The 14,878-nt window shown below is 38.5% G+C and overlaps 1 protein-coding gene across 1 annotated transcript in view; it reads right to left on the bottom strand.

Annotated features, from left to right (window-relative positions):
- Nucleotides 1-3,521: 3,521 nt before the first annotated feature.
- Nucleotides 3,522-14,878, bottom strand: part of LOC124114671 — a 78,363-nt gene continuing 67,006 nt past the window's right edge. Inside the window, exon 3 of the mRNA XM_046475350.2 lies at nucleotides 3,522-9,777. Coding sequence (XP_046331306.1) covers nucleotides 8,428-9,765 — 1,338 coding nt within the window. The 5' untranslated portion in view covers nucleotides 9,766-9,777 and the 3' untranslated portion in view covers nucleotides 3,522-8,427. The remainder of the gene's footprint in view (nucleotides 9,778-14,878) is intronic.

The raw sequence follows: 14,878 nt of genomic DNA on the forward strand, positions 1-14,878 counted from the left end.
TCTTGCTAATATTTTACTGAACTTTGTGACCATTCTTTCTGTATATATGGTACTTTTAAAAAATTTAAAATTGTGCCAGAAACTACAGACAGGTTTGACAACAATTGTTCATTGGGTGGCTGGATGTCTTAACAAAATTATGTTCTGAACAGACTGTTTGCTCCCTGATGTCTTCAGCGAAAAGAAAAACACAGCACCTCCCTTATTCGTCATGTAATCCATTTAAGGTGGAACCATCCCATCAGATAATGTATGTGTGGAGGCCGTGTGGAATTTTAAGGGCAAGTGCCCGAAATTCCCTGCCACAATGACATGTATATTTTGGCATTGTTACGTCGTGTCACAACACTGTACAATAGGTTGTCACTATTCACTGTTGCCTCTGACAATACTTAATACTCCTGCCGATTTCCATGACAACCTCTCAAAGAGTGAAAGCCATGTGAAGATCCAGGTCAGAATTGGTCTTCAGCAACCCATCCTTGTCATAATAAGAGGCAACTGACAGGATAGTGTGGTCAGGCTTGACTTGTTTGATGCATGTCATCATATCCAAATTGTGTAGATCGATGCACTTGATGTCAATCACTGGATTATCTGGTCCAGACTCGATACAAACCGCAGTCTTTAGCTGGAGTATTGGTGAGTGCAGCAACAAATTTAAGCAAACAGGGTGAAAAAGACAGAAGGCAGTTTTGTACAAACAGCTGATCACTGGTTTATTTCAAATCACATGGTCAAAGTTTAACAATAATTACACCTATACATATGTATCAAAGTTTAACAATGCTGAGATCTCCACTGTTAGTTGCAGCAGAGGTTCAGGGACCACTGACCAGGTGATTTGGACTGCATTCAATAAATGTGGATTGATTGATATATTGTACATCAGTTTCTAACAACCACTACCTGTATCGGCACTTCACTGAGTGGGAAACACGTCAAATGGGTGCCAATAATATCTGAATATATGAAAATATATACTCACCAATGCCATTTATTGTCCAGAGGGATAAAATCTTTCAATGAATTTGTTGTATTTATGTTTTTTTCTGTATTTAACAGATTCTGATAATCATATTAATATTTAACATGTTTAATCTGTACAAGTATTATTTTGAACTCTGATCTTTAACAAATATAAAATTCATAAAAATTTAAGATACACTTTTTGATAATAACAGCTAAAAATAGGTAGTTTAAAATACTGTTGATATTTACATACACAGGGTTTAATGACACATTCCTAGAAACTACTTACCAGTATTTCTAATTGCTACACTAGATATCCATAATTTATGATAATTTGTTTCATCAAGTATTGGAATCTGTACAGTCATGTTGTAAAGGTTTTGGGTTCAAACCTTGCTAGGCCATCAGTTGTTAAGCTTGCAATGGATGGAACTAGTCGGCAGACTATTCTTGACCATATCGTCATGGGTGTGGTCAGATTGTTGGACACCTGGGCAGGGCGTTGTCCGACTTATTGGCCATAAATTGTCATCGGTGTGGCCAGCCTGTTCTGGGCAACATGTTCAGGGGTGTGGCCATACTGTGTATGACCACATGATCAGGGGTGTGGCCATACTATACTGTGTTTGACCACATGGGGAGGGGTGTGGCCATACTGTGTATGACCACATGATCAGGGGTGTGGCCATACTATACTGTGTTTGACCACATGGGGAAATGGGGTGGCCATACTGCGTTTGACCACATGATCATAGGTGTGGCCAGATTGAGTTTGACCCCGCGGGCAGGGGTGGCCATACTGTGTTTGATCTTCTTGGTGAGACTGTTTGACCCCAAGGGGCATGCAGTGGCATGGTCCGACTGTGCATGAATTGATCCATTACCAGATGATGTAGGCAAACACACGCCCACTTTATGATGCATAATTCTCACACACCAAACATATTTGGGTTTGACAAAATTAATTCTAGAATATTTTACCATTCTAATGTAACAGAAAAACTATAATATCTCACTTATTCACAATCAGCAGCACACATTTACAAACAACAGTTTCTACAAATTCCCACATTTCTTGTATAAGTTTCAAAATGTACGTAACTCACTATACACTCTTCTTGCTAACTATTTGTGGAAGTAAAAGTGTCAGAGATTTGTAATACATTTATTTAGTTTGACTTAGGCCAATATATAAACCAACTGACTGTCTTGTTCAATAATTCTTTTGGTCAGCCATGAAGTACAACTTTGCTGTTATGTCTTACCAAAAGAACGTAGCGGCCATAACATGTTTTAGTCTAGAATTCCAACCACAGACCTGATCTGAGATTGGAATCCTTGACCCAAAAGGTTAACCTTGCTGAGATTTGACACAGGATAGATTACTTTGCCTTGACCAAAAAGGTTAACCCAGCAAACTGACAAGATAAGGATGTCATCTTTGGGATGACTCCAAGGCCTGCTATATAAGGTTACCTTTGACACAGGGTAGAAGGCTTTGTCCCGTATACACACCTACCAGCAATGCCCTACATCATTATTTGAAAGCATGCAATTTTGAAGAGTTCTAATTAATGACTGTTTTCATGAAATGATTATTTGTCATCCTTTGAGGTGAACATTAGGGAGTAATTATTTCAAGGCTGTCGTCAAGTCATGCAATTTTAAGTTTCACTTGTATATTGTGATGCACCAAAATTGCATGTTTTCCAATAAATGTTTAACCAATTTGACCCCAAGAAATGATCTATTGTGTCCCGGAGGGATGTCTTATCAGATAAATGACATAGTTTATCAATCCTATCATTCTTGTATTCACTGTAAGCCTGCAATGAATAATTTGCTGAGTTAATGAGCAAGCATTGATAAAGGCATCAAAGGATTGGCAGCATTCAGATCGGTGGTTGGGACAGACAACAAACCATGACATGAAGACATCTGTACGTAACCCACAGACTGTCCACATTATTTGTGTTTCTCATCTCCACATTCTGCTTCAGAGGGAATGGTCAGCCAGAATATAATACGAAAGGATAAAGAAAACTAGACTTGGTGGAAAACATAACTGATAGGTTGTCTTGTGTTTCAGATTTGTGCTCAATTTAATCGCCTAGAGGGCAGAATATGCTTACCCCTTTTGTAAACACCTGGTGTCTCCACAGATTTTAACAGATCCCTTCATATAGTTTCACATTGTATGTCTATTATGAATTTGTTCTGTTGGAAATTTGAAACTGGTTATTCTCTAGCAGTTATATCTACCGTATTCGACGTAATAAGCGCCCAGGGTGCTCTCAACATTAGAAATAGGGTGCTCTTTAAAAAAAAGAGTTGAATGATCGTAAATTTCATGGTTTATGCTTACAGTCTGAAAAGAAAAGTCTGTGTGTATTACCGTATCCAGGACAGATATATTTTTCCAGAATTTAATTGCCCATAATTAAGGTGCATATAACACACGAGTGCGTATTATAAACGAATAAATATGTGTTGTGTACATTGATCAATCGGAAGGAATTGGGATTTTTTCATTAGCAATTATCTCTGGGGGCTTATTACGTCGAATATGGTACATGTATTTCTCTTTTTTGAATATCCTAAATAGGAAAACTTATACATTTACAATGCAGTTTTACAAAAAGGTTCTGTAAAAAAAATTCAACATGTTCAAGGGCAGGAGGATACATATTCAAATGAGCTATTTTTTTAATTTCAAATTTGACAGTAAATTTTGGACTTGATAGTAGATTTTTATTGAAGGGTAATTTAATAAAATTTTCAGTAAAACTGGACAACAGATAATTTTTAAATGTTCTTGTGTCCGAGTTTTGGAAGAACCCAGATCAGCTTCAGGCCTTACTCTGTGACAATGCTGAGTTGTGTTTGTTGATGGAAGCAGTGCATTAACTACATTGAATACAGGTGTCCATTTATTGATTAATATTAACAATGACCCGAGCCAGACACGATGAGTTATATTCAACTTGTCTGACTTCTGGGTAGATGGTTATGGAACATAGCATTGTGCTCAACTACCAGCCCTGACACCTTTTCACCTGTCTAAGGCTAATGGGATGTGAACACTGACTTGCTGTTTGTCAGGTATCATGATCAGTGAGAGGTATTGTCCTTCAGGAAACTACTATTGAACCTGTTCTGACCAATCAGCTCGCTTAGAAGCACTCAGTGGTAGAAGAATCAGGAACCAATCACCGATTTCACTTATAATACCTCATTAATGTTTTGTATTAAACATGGCAAATACCATTCATGCTGATGAATCTTGAAAGATGAAATTATGAATGCAAACTTGAGTCAATTTTATTTTGAGTCAATTGAATAACAGAGACTTCAAGGCTTGTAAATATCAGAAAAAAATATTTTACCATTCATTTTCATATCATTTTCTTTTCCGTCTTATAGGTACTTGAATTGTTAGACAACACACACTTTTTTATCCAAATTGTGTGAGTTGTGGGTGCTACCAATAGAGCAGCACATGCTCACCCTTATCGCGAACACCTGGTGTCATCACTGATTTTTCAGCTATCTTATATAACTTTTAAGATTTTCATCACTGTTTTGTCTTTATGCTCAAAGGAATCTGTTTCATCAGATAATTGAAATAATCTTGATAATCGGTTTTTATTATGTTGTATGAATACATTACCTCACAATACAATACATGATAGTTAAATGATGCACAGAACCTGTTTTGTGTTACTTTGCAAAGGGTTTCATTAAATGTTGTAGACAAAGACAAGGAAAGTTTATGTACATGGGTCATTATACTAATTGCTACATTATCTAAGGCCTCATCATCATATTGTACAGAATATCACACCTTGGCTGCTCTTTCATAACATTAACACAAAAATTACAAAATAATTATTATAAGACATTTTTCACGAAATGAAAAATAGGTTGCAAACTAAAGAAAAACTTGCACTAAACAACATTAAGTGACTAATCGCCATGATCCATTCATATTATTTTCACCGCTGCCTTTTATGCCCAAAGGAATCTGTTTTGAAGACTTTTGTTCCCTGGCTTTTGAATTTTTATAAGCTCAGCTTAAGACAGTAATTGTTTTTACCAAACCCAGTTCTGGACAAGTGGCTGAAGACAAAGACTGTTTACATAGGCTTGCCATGGCATATTGATGAACTTTGAAGTTGAATTTAACTTAGATGCTTCCTGAAGTGCTTGCTATAAGGACAAACACTGCCTGTTATTCTGTGGAACAATATTCACCCGTGTGACTACTGGCTTGCTTGGTCCAATCTAGGTGATTGCATGCTGCCATGTTGTATGTTCCTGACCATGGCATAAACCCCACTCACTCACTCACTCACTGAATGATGCATGTGTGGAGTTATAGGGCAAAGACAACGTATACAAAACATTTGAAAATTGTCCGTTACTTGTTCGATAGTTACCTTGAGGATGAACTGATTGATTACTGAATATTTGCTGAGGGTGCTATCAATGTGTAGCTTAGTAACTAATGGACTCTCAAGCTGCCATTTTTTAAACACAGGAGCACTATAGGACTGAAGTGGGCGTTGTCATATTATGAGTAACGTGTGTCAGTAGCGAGGAATTATGGGGAATTACAAGCGGAATGGGCATGTACACCATGTACAAGAACGTTCAGCTCATAAATTCCTGTTCACCCTGCTATTGACACTTGGAACAAATTATCATTGTGTGTTCAAAGAGTTAAAGATGAATTTTCTATGAAGTATGTTTATGTGACAATTTCAGATCTGCCTTGTGACCGCCAATGGGCTCCGTAAAATGTGAACAAGGTCAGTTATGACATGGCACCAGATGACATCACAATGATGTCATGATGTCTGCAATGGCCGGACGACCAACTAACCGACTTGTAAGGGATTGTACAAGACGGTGACTAGCCAATCAGATAGCTGGATTTTATTACGTATAATTATACATGTTACAACAGATATGAACCCCAGGTACATTCCTAAATGCTGAAAGGTGCCATAACCAAACGGAATATATGGTTGTACACTAGCTTAGCAGTGTATTGCACTAGAGCCAGGACAAGACTATTCCCCAACACGCACAAACAGGTTTTCATTGCAGAGTTTGCAGGTTACATTATGTAGATTTTCTAACCAGTTTCATGCATTGTGGAATGGCCATGTCCACTGGTGCCAAGCTGAAGCTAGGATACATCTGTGTAATCCAGCATTGGTAAAGGTACGTTTCAGATGACAGAAAGGTGTGACCCTTCAGCGCAAGGAGGCAGTATCCCTATTTTCGAGGGAGCCATAATGTTTGTCTTTAAGAAGACATGAAATGCTGCCGTTGGGGCTGATATTTTCATGATGAACATCTGAGCTCTGTCGCACTATTGTGTAGTCTGGTGAATAGTTGAAGTAATGGATGGACCACATATACTACCCAACAATTGATAGAGATAATCAGATATGTCATTCCAATTATACATTCACTGACATATGAGAATCATGTTTGTGTATCTTAGAAAGATAAAAATCTCTATCAAAAGTGGAGTAGTATGTTAAAGAGGTCAGTGACCTGTAGAAATGTTGCATCATCTTTGTGCATATGTCTCGTTCACAGCTTCCATTCACAGAACTCACTACTGTCAGGTATGTCAGGGTCTGTGATGGTGTCATTAGCCCCATGGTATCATCTCACACATAAGCCACTAGGAAATATAATCTTTGAGGGATAGAAATTAACCTTGATAGTCTATCAGCTCAAATAATAATGTATCACAACATCCAACATTTTTAACAATTCTAATAGACAGAGGACATCTTTAACTTTGGGCAAGCTTGTTTGGGCTTGCATGCTAATGCTAATTTCTATCCCTGATCTTCAGTTTCATAGGGTTGTGCTTTACAAAGACAAGGATATATGGTCCATCTCAAAGCACATTCATTTTTTGGTCCATCATAAAGTATATTCATTATATGGTCCATCATAAAGTGTGTTCATTATTTGGTCCATCATAAAGTATATTCATTATATGGTCCATCTTAAAGTATGTTCATTATATGGTCCATCTTAAAGTATATTCATTATTTGGTCCATCTTAAAGTATGTTCATTTTATGGTCCATCTTAAAGTATATTCATTATTTGGTCCATCTTAAGGTATATTCATTATTTGGTCCATCTTAAAGTATATTCATTATATTGTCCATCTTAAAGTATATTCACTATATGGTCCATCTTAAAGTATATTCATTATTTGGTCCATCTTAAAGTATATTCATTATTTGGTCCATCTTAAGGTATATTCATTATTTGGTCCATCTTAAGGTATATTCATTATTTGATCCATCTTAAAGTACATTCATTATATGGTCCATCCTAAAGTATATTCACTATATGGTCCATTGTAAAGTATATTCATTATATGGTCCATCTTAAGGTATATTCATTCTATGGTCCATCCTAAGGTAAATTCATTCTATGGTCCATCTTAAGGTATATTCATTATATGGTCCATCTTAAGGTATATTCATTATATGTTCACCTGGTAAACAGTTCAGCGCTGACCCTTCATTATTTTCATATGTTGCTAACTTCTATGCCTTTTCAAGAATACCTACATATGGCATTGATCTCATTTTGATAAATAAGATAACACTGATACCTGCTGAAAGTTGGTACAAGAACACTGAATGTTTCTCCAGACTGGGTCTCATCATATGCAAAGAAGCTATTGAAAGTGTGGCCTGATAACTACAGCCATGGAACAGATGCAAAACATGTTAAGTAATCAATTTTGGTTTCTGTATTTGAATATGATTAAACTACTCAACATTGGCTAAGGACCACACCTTTGACAAAATATGACTTATGGTCCTTAGGAGTGGTGAGTAGTATATGTCACTTGGTAAACAAAAGTGAATGTGTTCTATTAATACAGGATAGGATTTCTTTTTAAATTTGAATGAACATATATAGAAAGTTGTGCTTGACTTTTTTTTCCAGAAATGCAAGTCTTTTTGCAACAAAAATCTTAGCAACCTTTGAATTCTATATACACTAAACAATGTTTATAACGAACTGACGGATATAATGAACTTACTTTTTTGTCCCGACTATTTGCTGTAGTTATGCTGTGTTTATGCTTATAACGAACTAAAATTAATTAATCCTTTGAGTTCGTTATATCTGTAGTTTGCTGTATGTGGATTAAAGTTCTGTTTCAATGTGCCTCCTAACACACAAAAATAACCTTTCAAATCAAATAGAATTTGACATTTGAAAATACCATGTACACATTGACCACATACCCTGAAGATGGTAAAGCTAGAGATCCTATGAACATGCATGAAATGTGTCTGAATGATACTCTTGCCATTTCCATACATCAATACAAAATACTCCATTAGATTTGAGACTGTTGTTTAGGACCAATGTGTATTTTGGCACCATGTGATAAATGCTATAACTTTGTTTCCATGCTATCAATCTTGATAATGGGATGTAGGTGTGAGGTATTACACTGTGTATCCTCTTTGCAGTCGGAATCTTTGGTCCGGGGTAGTGTAAGCATGTTTTTGCCTACCCAGCCTACCTGCATCTGAGGCTGAGCAAGTAACGGATCCTCAGAGGAGTTTGAGGTCATGGAATCATTACTGTTGTTCCTGTGAAGGGGGGAGTTTTTGGTGTTTCCTTTTGAGGTAAAGTTCTGTATCATCACTGTGGGCGTTACGGGTATAGGCACTGGGGAATACGCATTGAGTCTTGAAGAGCAGGAAAGCTCCTTTAGATCTGGAATTGGTATGGTCAATTTTGGCAGCACTTTCACCTTCTTGTCCTCTTTGCAGTTTGTTTTCTTCTCTGCTGAGAGTTCTTCACATGATATGTGCAAATTCTCGGATAAAATTGGCATACTTTTGTTCCATGTCTTGGGCATTACTGGAGTGAGATTGTGCCGTAATGTCAGTGAGTCCAATGGACAAGATCCTGGGATCTGGTTTCGCACCGTGTGGGGTTGAACTTTGAGAATTACTCCTGAGATGTCTTGGAAACTGGCGCTTTGTGATGATAATGGTTGATCCTGAACCCATTGAGCTGTTGCCATTGCGATGTCTGTTTCAACGCTTGGAAGTTGCTGAATAAGTTGCTGTTGTCGCATCTGATGGAGGTCTAGTGTTGTAACTGAAGGGGAAGAAAGGTTGCATGTTGGAAGCAGAACAGGTGAGGGTAACTCTGTTTGATTCCATTTTGAATGCTGATCATCAGTGGTGGGGCTGTAATTGTGTTCGTTGACTATCAGCTTTTGGCATTCTATACTGGCCTGGATTTGATCTATCACAAAATCTTTTCCAAAAAACTTTTGATCAAATCCACTGATAGTTGAGTGTTCCAACAAACCACAAGTCTGCTCCACAGTGGTGGGGATGAACCTTCCCATCACCTCTTTCTCGGCAAACACTTTATCCTTTTTCCTTTTTTGCCGAATCAGTCGAATCACAGCTTTCTTGCACTTTGTTCTGTAAAACAGGTATATAATCACCCACACAAGAATCCCACCAAGCACTGCGGCCGTGTGCAAGCCCACATTGGGATTGTAAGATCGGTAAAACTTCTCCCTTTCAGTGAGGACAGAATTTGTCGAGTGTTCAATGGCATCCGTTAAATTAAACTGGTAGGTGGCGCTGTCATTGAGGAATCGAGGTGAAAGACCGACAAGTGAGGGGTTATTATACATGGCATTCTCATTGGCTGGCTCTTGCTCCTCGTCTTGATCATTATTGGTCGAGTCCTCTATGTTCATTACGTCATGAGTCTGAAACACAAGAGAGGGCACAGATGTTACTGGTTGACATAGCAGAATAAAGCTTTCTATTCAGCATTTAAAAAGGGATGCTGCATTTTGTCAAGTTGAATCAGGAGAAGTAATGAAAGGAATGACAAACCACGTCTTTCTGATATTCATGATGGAAAGGAAGGAGTGAATGAATGAATGAATGAATGAATGTTTTAGGCTGTATCAGCAATTTCCCAGCTATTCATGGCGCACGATGTAAAGGAGTTCAAGATTTCAGTTTATTAAACCACCATTAATCAATATGATGTGGTATGGAGTAACATACTGACCATAACTGATGGATCGTTTAGCAATATTCAATGTGTGTTAGGGTTATAAGTGAGCAGGTTTGGTTTCCTTGAACATACAACGAGCATTGCTGCTTTGATGAGATATCGTCTTGTTACTTTACTGGATGGTTAAACTTTTGCTTAAGAATAATGATCTATTGGGAAGGGTTGTCCAGATAATGAATCAAGTGTAGCTTAGCTTCCTCTAGTTGCCAATATTGTATCATAGCAAAGTTCAGGCGGAATCTGTGATTTCTTTTATGTAAAGGATATGAAACAGTGTAGCTACATCACTTACTCACTCTAATTCACATATTGCTTCACTGTCATAATAACAAATTATAAAAAAAAACAATATAGTTCACTCACTCACTCACTCACTGCATTTCACACACTGCTTCACTGTCTTAATAAAAAATATAAAAAGTGTAACTCACTCACTCACTCACCCAACCCACTCACTCACTCAATCCACTTCACACACTACTTCTCTGTCATAATAACAAATTATAAAAACAGTATAGTTCACTCACTCACTCACTCACTCACTCACTCACTCATTCATCCCGCTCCATTTCATGCACTGCTTCACTGTCATAATAAAAAATGATGAAAACTAGCTCACTCACTCATCCAACACTCACTCACTCACTCACTCACTCACTCACTCAGTCCACTTCACACACTGCTCCACTTTCATAATACCACATTCCAACCTATAATTGCTCTCACTATAAATCAGCCATGTTAAAGAATAATGTAGGCCAGGTTGTTTTGAAGTGTAATTTACAATTTCCCCAAGGAGGTACAGCACTGCTTATGAATTTGCTCTTCAACTGTTCAGCTATTTATGATATTCTATGCTGGCTCGACAACAACATGAAGACAGCACATGCATCTTGTTAAACCCTAATGGAGTGGTACTGGCTATGCGGGAATGAGAAATCCTCCACAACATCCTATCAATTACCGTATTCGATGTAATAAGCGCTCTGCTCTAATAAGCGCCCACGGCGATATTTGCTGATATATTGGCAAGTGAACAATCCCAATTAACACCCCTTCTGATTGATCAGTGTACACAAAACTTATTTATTCGTGTATAATACACACTTTTGTGTTATATGCACCCTTAATTATGGGCAATTAAATTCTGGAAAAATATATCTGTTGCATATAAACAGTCAGGCCGTCAGTTTAAACCACAAAATTTATCTTTCAACTCTGTTTTTTCCACCAAAATAATATTCTAATAAGTGCCCCCTATTTCTAATTTTGAGAGCGCCCTGGGCGCTTATTACATCGAATACGGTACGCATGAACCTGTTCTAGCTGATGCTCATCTGCACTGCAGTTCTTTGGTTTTTTTGCCTTCATAACCTTTGTTTTTATCTTTGTGGGAGAGCCTGACTTGGCACTGATGTTTGCATTGATTACTGAGAAATACAATGTTTATTTAGTTTAAAGAGGAAACTGGCTGTTAAATGCGGCAACAAATATAATTTGAGTCATGATTTCCATGTACAAGAATTCTGCAGTTTGACATATTTTGTTTCCAGCAGTTGCATGATGGTAAATAATGTTCATGTGTTGCACAGTTATCTAAATATTTTCTTCAAAATGTTTCTTTGTCAGATTGTGTGGTCGTCAGATCCAACAGACACAGGGATATGGTGGTTACAGGTTCTGTGACTTGGGTGCTCCTAGCAGGTAGCGGGGGTCATTGTTCTTACTTTCAAGCCCCGGTTTGACTGAATCAGACAGGCTACTCAGCCCAGTTGTTATAGGTTCTGTGACTTGGGTGCTCCTAGCAGGTAGCGTGGGTCATTGTTCTTACTTTCAACCCCCGGTTTGTCTGAATCAGACAGGCTACTCAGCCCAGTTGTTATAGGTTCTGTGACTTGGGTGCTCCTAGCAGGTAGCGTGGGTCATTGTTCTTACTTTCAACCCCCGGTTTGACTGAATCAGACAGGCTACTCAGCCCAGTTGTTATAGGTTCTGTGACTTGGGTGCTCCTAGCAGGTAGCGTGGGTCATTGTTCTTACTTTCAACCCCTGGTTTGACTGAATCAGACAGGCTACTCAGCCCAGTTGTTATAGGTTCTGTGACTTGGGTGCTCCTAGCAGGTAGCATGGGTCATTGTTCTTACTTTCAACCCCCGGTTTGTCTGAATCAGACGGGCTACTTGGTGGGGTAGCCGAGTAGTGGTTATAGCGTTTGCTTGTCATGCCAAAGGCTCAGTTTCGATTTCCCAAATGGCTACAATGTGTGAAGCCCATTTCTGGTGTCCCCTGCCGTGAATATAGCTAAACCCCAACTTACTCACTTAAAGGCAGTTGGAATAGCGCTTACTGGAGCATTAACATGAACTCACTTAAAATTTGGATTACGACTTATGTGATGCAGGGTGCATGAACTTCAGTAATTCAAAGATCTGTAGAGCAAAATATCATCCACTTGTTTATGTCTCCAGAAGATGAAGGGGGGAAAACTGTCCCTGATGAAGCACCCAATGCTTGTCATAAGTGTGGGAGTTGGTTTTACGCCACTTTTAACAATTTTGCAGCAATGTCACAGAGACACCAGAAATGGGCTTTACACATTGTACCCATGTTGGGAATCAAACCTGTGTCGTTATGGGTGGTCAGGCTATGTGATTTGACTGATTTGGTGTTACCGTGCCAGAGGCGGACCCAGATTTTGAGAACAAGGGTGCACATAATACCAAAGTCACAAGGTGTCTAACTTTCCAAATGCACATTTGACATGTTAGGTGTGGGGTGCACACCTCAGCACCACCCCTCTGTATCCGACTGCCTGCACTGAATGGCATGGCCATTGCTCTTGCTTTCAGTCACTGGATTATTTGTACATCCAGCTGGGATACAGGTGGAGTGACCCGTGAAGAGCGGAGTTGAGAATAGGTCTTCAGCAACCCATTCTTGCCGTAAGAGGCGACTATGCTTGTTGTAAGAGGCAACTAACAGGATCAGGTGGTCAGGCTTGACTTGATTGATGCATGTCATCATATTCAAAATGCTTAGATTGATGCTCATGATGTCAATCAATGGATTGCCTGGTCCAGACTTGATTATTTACAGACTGGCATCATATAGCTGGAATATTGCTGAGTGTTGTTAAACAACAACCAAAGCTGGAGTGGTTTCCCATGACTCTGGTTGTAAGAGCTAAAATAAGGCGATCAGATGGTCATAAAGCATGACCAGGTTGGCTGTGTGTCAGTGGACCTTGCTCATGCTATCAACCACAGGAGTGGCAGCCCTGACTCAATAATTTACAAGCCACCATTATGTGGCTGGACCATTGTTTGCTCTTTCCAGTCTGGTTTTGCATGAAGCAGACACCCAGTGTGTGCAATCAAGGTCGCAGTTACAGGAACCAGACATTATCCAACAGAGTCACGTGAGATAGGTATAAAACCATTATCCATATACAACAGTGGGCTTTCAGTGTAATTGGGGACTCCACAACTTACTTGGTAATGATGATCATGAATTAATATTGATAGTGAATAAAGAAAGGCATCAAAATAGACTCACCATAACCGACTCAAGGGTTTCACCAAAGTGTTAAACACTCGAAGACCTGCATTAGTTTCAACTGGTCCTACATTGATCTGACATGCTATTATATTACTCACACTGTTCATATAAATATAAATACGTCCACGCCAGAGAATAGTCAGTCTCGATTATCAGGGGACACAGACTCCATTGGGTGTCTCGATTATCTGCCGACACAGATTCCATTGGGTGTCGCGATTATCTGCGGACACAGGTTCCATTGGGTGTCGCGATTATCTTGCCGACACAGATTCCATTTGGCGTAAAAGGTAAAACAGTGGTGAATTGATCACTGAAGTCGGTGATGACACATTACGTGTTTGCAAACAGAATAAGCATGTCCTGCCCAACTGGACACAAGTGCCACTCACAAAATTTGCATAAAAGTGCATGTTTGTATTGCCAGGAAGCATTAAACCGAACATGCAAACCCAAATGCTTTTCAGGGGCCTCACCACTTAAGTAGCTTAACATCACATCATTCTCTTTTAATACAATTTTTTCATCAGTGAAACATATGCATTTTAGGTTATTATATGATTTTTTATATGTTATAAATTTATTAGATTTTTTGTGTGTTTGTTGTATAACATTTGTTTCTTTAGTTGTTTTGTTGTTGGAGACCATATTTCTTCATGATCATGGATGTCAACTTCTTTATTATGATGAACACATCTCCCAAATGTTGTGTTCATCATAATAAAGAAGTTGACATCTATAAATTTCCTTAAAACCAAAGAGGCTAAAATTTCACATGCTTAAAAATTGTTTCCACCAATGATGACATCCCAGTTTGTGAAAATCGAACAGCCACATTCTATTTTAGGCCATTACTTGACATTTTCGGGAGCGTAATGACATTGGGTATTTGTTTAGTTTCAGGACATGTGTTTCATTTTACACAGTATTTGAAATGACCTTGTTTTGACAATGCAACTAAATTCTCTCAAAAGGCATATTTGGTTGAGTGTGTGGAACATGTAGGTAGGTATCTCTCTAATGGATCAGATCCTATTTGGTTGAGTGTGTGGAACATGGAGGTTTCTCTCTAATGGATCAGATCCTATTTGGTTGAGTGTGTGGAACATGGAGGTTTCTCTCTAATGGATCAGATCCTATTTGGTTGAGTGTGTGGAACATGGAGGTTTCTCTCTAATGGATCAGATCCTATTTGGTTGAGTGTGTGGAACATGTAGGTATCTCTCT

The sequence above is a fragment of the Haliotis rufescens genome, unplaced genomic scaffold (assembly GCF_023055435.1).
Source record: "Haliotis rufescens isolate VD_foot unplaced genomic scaffold, xgHalRufe1.0.p SCAF_7, whole genome shotgun sequence".
In the NCBI taxonomy this organism is placed as follows: domain Eukaryota; kingdom Metazoa; phylum Mollusca; class Gastropoda; order Lepetellida; family Haliotidae; genus Haliotis; species Haliotis rufescens.